This window comes from Engraulis encrasicolus, chromosome 24, assembly GCF_034702125.1.
Source record: "Engraulis encrasicolus isolate BLACKSEA-1 chromosome 24, IST_EnEncr_1.0, whole genome shotgun sequence".
In the NCBI taxonomy this organism is placed as follows: Eukaryota; Metazoa; Chordata; class Actinopteri; order Clupeiformes; family Engraulidae; genus Engraulis; species Engraulis encrasicolus.
In genome coordinates, this window is record NC_085880.1 from 13,044,000 (window position 1) to 13,048,999 (window position 5,000).

The 5,000-nt window shown below is 48.0% G+C and overlaps 1 protein-coding gene across 4 annotated transcripts in view; it reads right to left on the minus strand.

The window, feature by feature from the left end:
- The window catches only part of slit1a (slit homolog 1a (Drosophila)), a 266,121-nt gene that overhangs the window by 45,192 nt on the left and 215,929 nt on the right, over window positions 1-5,000 (minus strand). For all 4 annotated transcript variants that reach the window (XM_063192010.1, XM_063192009.1, XM_063192012.1 and 1 more), the window contains one exon: window positions 3,004-3,148. In XM_063192010.1, coding sequence (XP_063048080.1) covers window positions 3,004-3,148 — 145 coding nt within the window. The remainder of the gene's footprint in view (window positions 1-3,003; window positions 3,149-5,000) is intronic.

A 5,000-nucleotide genomic window follows, 5' to 3' on the forward strand; every position in this document is an offset into this window, starting at 1 on the left:
GCCTGGGATCACCACACACACACACACACACACACACACACACACACACACACGCACACGCACACGCATGCACATGCACACACACACGCATGCACATGCACACGCACACAGACACAAACACACACGCACGCACACACAAGCACGCACGCACAAGCATGCACGCACAAGCACACACGGACACACACAAACACGCACACACACACACACACACACACACACGCACGCATGGACACACACACACAAGCCCGCACACACGCACATGCACCATGAGCACACACACACACACACGATCACACAGACACCCAGACACACACACACACCGACACACACACACACCGACACACACACACACCGACACATGCACACGCACGCGCACACACACACGCACGCACGCACCCACACACACACACACACACACACGCACACCGAACCAAGTACACACACACACACAGGCAATGCAGGCCAGGTCTGGGTCATTCAAGCGTTGGCTGCTTTTGTTTTCTTTCGGTGCATTCTGTGGTTTCCAAAGGCATCATCATCAAAATCCCACTCACTCGCAAAACTCCTAAAACAGAAGGTATAACAATAGCAATGCGGTGGGGCCAACGCGAGCGAGAAAAGGGAATAAATCTGTCATCGGACGGAGAGGAGCAGACAAGGAGAGAGAGGCATTAAAAAGAGGAGTGGAGAGAGACGAGGAGCGAGGGAAAGGAGAGAATAAGAGAGAAACAGTGAGAATAAGAGAGAGGAGAAGTATATCAGGGGAACAGTGTGGGAAATGGCGGACAGCACAGTGGCGGAGGCTGGGAAGTGTGTGTGTGTGTGTGTGTGTGTGTGTGTGTGTGTGTGTGTGTGTGTGTGTGTGTGTGTGTGTGTGTGGATGTGTGTGCGTGCGTGCGTGCGTGCGCAGCGGCGTGGAACAGGGGGGGAAAACCCCGACTCATTCTCAGGGCCCAGCCCACCTGGGGGGCCCACCGGGGGGCCCCTATGGAAAATGTTCTTCTTGTTTTGCTTTTTTAAACATTATTTTTACAATAATGTCAATACATGTTGGTAATTTATGTAATTCCAATGTTCTCTGGAAATACATCTGTTAAATTGGATATCCTAGCCTGCAAATAGGCTACAATATATATCAAACACCCCCATAATCAGTACGCATTGGTTTAGTCCGCCCTCTCGCGGACTTTTGATTGCACAATATGCGTAATCAACACTCACTCACTTCATTATAGGCATTAAACGCAGCAGCCGGTTAGCAATGAAAGATGTCTAAAACACCAGGCTTTCACAAAAAGAATAGAAAGGCAAGAGAGACAGGGGAAACCAGAACGAAGCAACTGCTGCTGATTTCTTGCAAGAAAGGTGAGCCCAAATGTCAAAATTACCGCCTACAGTAGGCTAACTGGTTATCTCATTCCCATTCCGTGTGGCCTACTGTGATAGCCGGAGTCAGATTAAAAAATATATATCATTTTTTGGCTATAATTGTGATAGTCTATTGAACCCATATTTGTCTTTGATATATTCATAACAAGTCACAAGACCAACAAAGGGTCGATGTTGGTTCAAATATCCAAATAGCAAAGCTAATTTGTAAAATGAATCAAGAAAATGTCACAAACGTGAAGATGCCCCCTGTCACAGATGCAAATTGTGCGAACTTGAGAGAAGGTGAGCCTATTTTAGCTAGCCTAATATCCTAATGTTGAGGAAAAGCAGTGTCTCAATCGGGTGCATCACATTTGCAGATTGATTATGTCCTCGTAACGATATTAATCAACGTCACGTTCATCAGTTGCCAATGTCAAGGTGGCGGTGCGAGCTGTCAGTCCTTAACCGTCATTCTGCTTTCATTTTGCGGTCTCAACACTCTCAATAGGAAATATCTGGTTACTTTCCCTGGCCATCTGACAACGTCCGTTGTAGCTGAAGTGTGGTAAATTAATGACAAGATTTTGACGGGGCACCAGTCTGCGTTTTGAATGCTGCTGACGCCATTCTAATCTGCGCAAAGCGCAAGACAAAAGATAAGCAGAGTAGCCTACCTACCTCGGTGCTGAGCAGGTAGCCTATCTGCATTGAGTGCTCATGACAATTACCCTATTTAAGGTAGGCTACTGTGAAATAGTTACTGGCCAATTTAAATCTGAAACTATAGCCGATGCAGTAGCCTAATAAATAATGATTTCTATGTGACTAGGTTCGGGGTGCCCTGACTTTAGAAGGTTGAGAATAACGGCATCAAATCCAAACAGCGATACTTTTGTTCCAGCCTATTTTAAGCGACATTCCATAGTAAGCTTCTGCCAGCTGATTCTCTATTCCTTGCTCTCCCAAAAAAACAACTAACGGACAACTGACGTGCGGGTGCGTGCAGCGGGCCAGTGCAAGTGAATGAATGTGTGCGCGAGCGCGTGTGTTTCTGTTCAGGGATGCATATTGAAGAAAGTCCAGTTCTATATCAATGTCTCATGTCTCCTTATTGCACGAAATATTAGGTTTACCAGTCTCTCTCCTCCCCCTCACACCATAGTGATGAAGTGATTAAAAGTCATCTCTATGAATATGATAGCAGACTTTTCACAACTGGTGATGTGAAAAATAAGGACATTATGTCTGTTCTGTGATAGGCTATCATATGATTGAAAATGAGGATGATTCAAGTGAAGGGGAGGAAAGCATAGGCCTAGAGGGGTTTTCTGAGGAAGGCAAGGAGGATGACAATATCAGTCGCGCGTTCGCGCGCGCGCGCGGGGGGGGGGTTGTTTGGGGGGTTGTGAGTAGGGGGGCCCATGAAAGAAGTTGTTCCTAGGGCCCCAAATTTGGTGCTACGCCCCTGTGCGTGCGTGTGCGTGCGCGTGTATATGTATGTGTGTGTGTGTGTGTGTGTGTGTGTGTGTGTGTGTGTGTGTGTGTGTGTGTGTGTGTGTGTGTGTGTGTGTGTGTGTGTGTGTGTGTGTGTGTGTGTGTGTGTGTGTGTGTATGTGTATAGGGTCTTACAGCTCGGTGGTGGATGCTGGGATGTGCTCGGGGACCTTGGTGAGGCGCAGGTTGGAGCAGTCCACCACGTTGGACTCGCAGCGGCACTTGGGAGGGCACACAGGCTCGTTGTTGCACTCGTTATTCAGGCGGCTGTCCTCCGTACCTGGAATTACAATCACAAGTAATTACAACTACAGTTACGATACACATCAGGAGAGCTGTCACATCAGGGTGACAAAGGGGTTAGTTGTCCCGTGCCCAGGGAGAGGGAAGGTGCACTATTAGCTCCTCATTGCATTGTATGCAAAAAAATACTTTACATATACATAATTTTGTCCTGCGCCTAGAGTAACAAGCACATCAATTACAACAACTACAATTACAGCACATATAGCATCTCTACAGTATCTGACACCTTTGGCTGGGAACGGGACAAAGTCATATGAAAGCCCCCAAACCTCCGACACCCCCCCGCCCCTACTCCCTGGGCCTGGGACAACTGACCTCTGTCCCCCCACCCTAGCATACAACGGTAATTGGAATCATAGGACACTTAGGTGACACCTTTTTTCCAAAAGCAAATGAAAGGGGTGACATCTGTTTCAAGTCAGAGACGTGCTCAGTCCCTTCAGAGAGTGAACCAAAAGCTTTTGGATCAGTGCTCTTAAGTTCAAAGATGCGTTACCAAGGTTAGGTGAAAAAAAGAACTCTTCTTGCACAAGACTGAACATGTCTTTATTTATAATGACATCTCCACAGAGGACTTTAAAATTGCCCACACGTAGCACCTTGGGCCCTCTTCAGGGCATGAGAAGGGTATTGGTTACAGTCCCTGGAACTGTCTTCCCTGTCTGGAAAGCCTCGGACACAGAGATGAGGCGGAGGAGAGTGTTTAGACAGACATATCCCCCTAATGTGCACCAATCCGACAGGACACTGTGGTGCAAGTCACTGAAAAGACTTCACTACCACAGTACTACACTACTATGACATTGCAGAGTAACATGCAGTCTGAAGTAATACATTTTAGACTTGGTCATTGCCATTTTGGCAACAGCAAATGTATAACAGGGGCCCCATCTTATCAGGCCGTGTCTTAACACATTAAACTAGACCCACACTTTGCCATCACGTGCACTTGACTAACGGCACCCAAAAGGCAGAACGAGTGTGACGCACTGCGCGTATGTCATACTGAGACACAAACAACCAGAGCAATAACTCCTGATCATCCCTGTCTGTTTTTTTCCCCCAACAAATGTCCTTTTAGTGGGAGCCCAAGAGGAAGAGAGGCGAGACAGAAGAGACAGAAGAGGGGGATAGAAGAGGAAGGTGTGGAGAGGGAGGGAGGGAGAGAGGGAGGGAGGAAGAAAAAGAGACGAGTCAGCTTCATGGCCGTCCTGCCGAGCGGAGCGGGGAATGGCAGTGATGGATTGAGGAGAGTCCTAGTCCTTTGTAGCGCGGCTCCAAAACCCTCCGCACTGCTCACAATGGCCTGTCAGTCTGACTGCTCACAGAGCCATTTCTCAACTCCCCGTCAGCTCCCTGTCTGTTTGCTGGGCATGACCCAAAAGGTGAGCTGAGCTCACGAACACACACATACACACACTTTCACGCACGCAAGCACGCACACACACACTGACATAATCACACACACACACACACACACACACACACACACACACACACACACACACACACACACACACACACACACACACACACACACACACACACACACACACACACATAAACACACACACACACACACACACACACACACACACATAAACACACACACACACACACACACACACACACACACACACACACACACACACACACACACACACACACACACACACACACACACACAGAGTCATCCACTGCCAATGTTGCGACAAGAAATGGAATTGGTGTGTGTGTGTGTGTGTGTGTGTGTGTGTGTGTGTGTGAGTGTGTGTGTGTGTGTGTGTGTGTGTGTGTGTGTGTGTGTGTGAGTGTGTGTGTGTGTG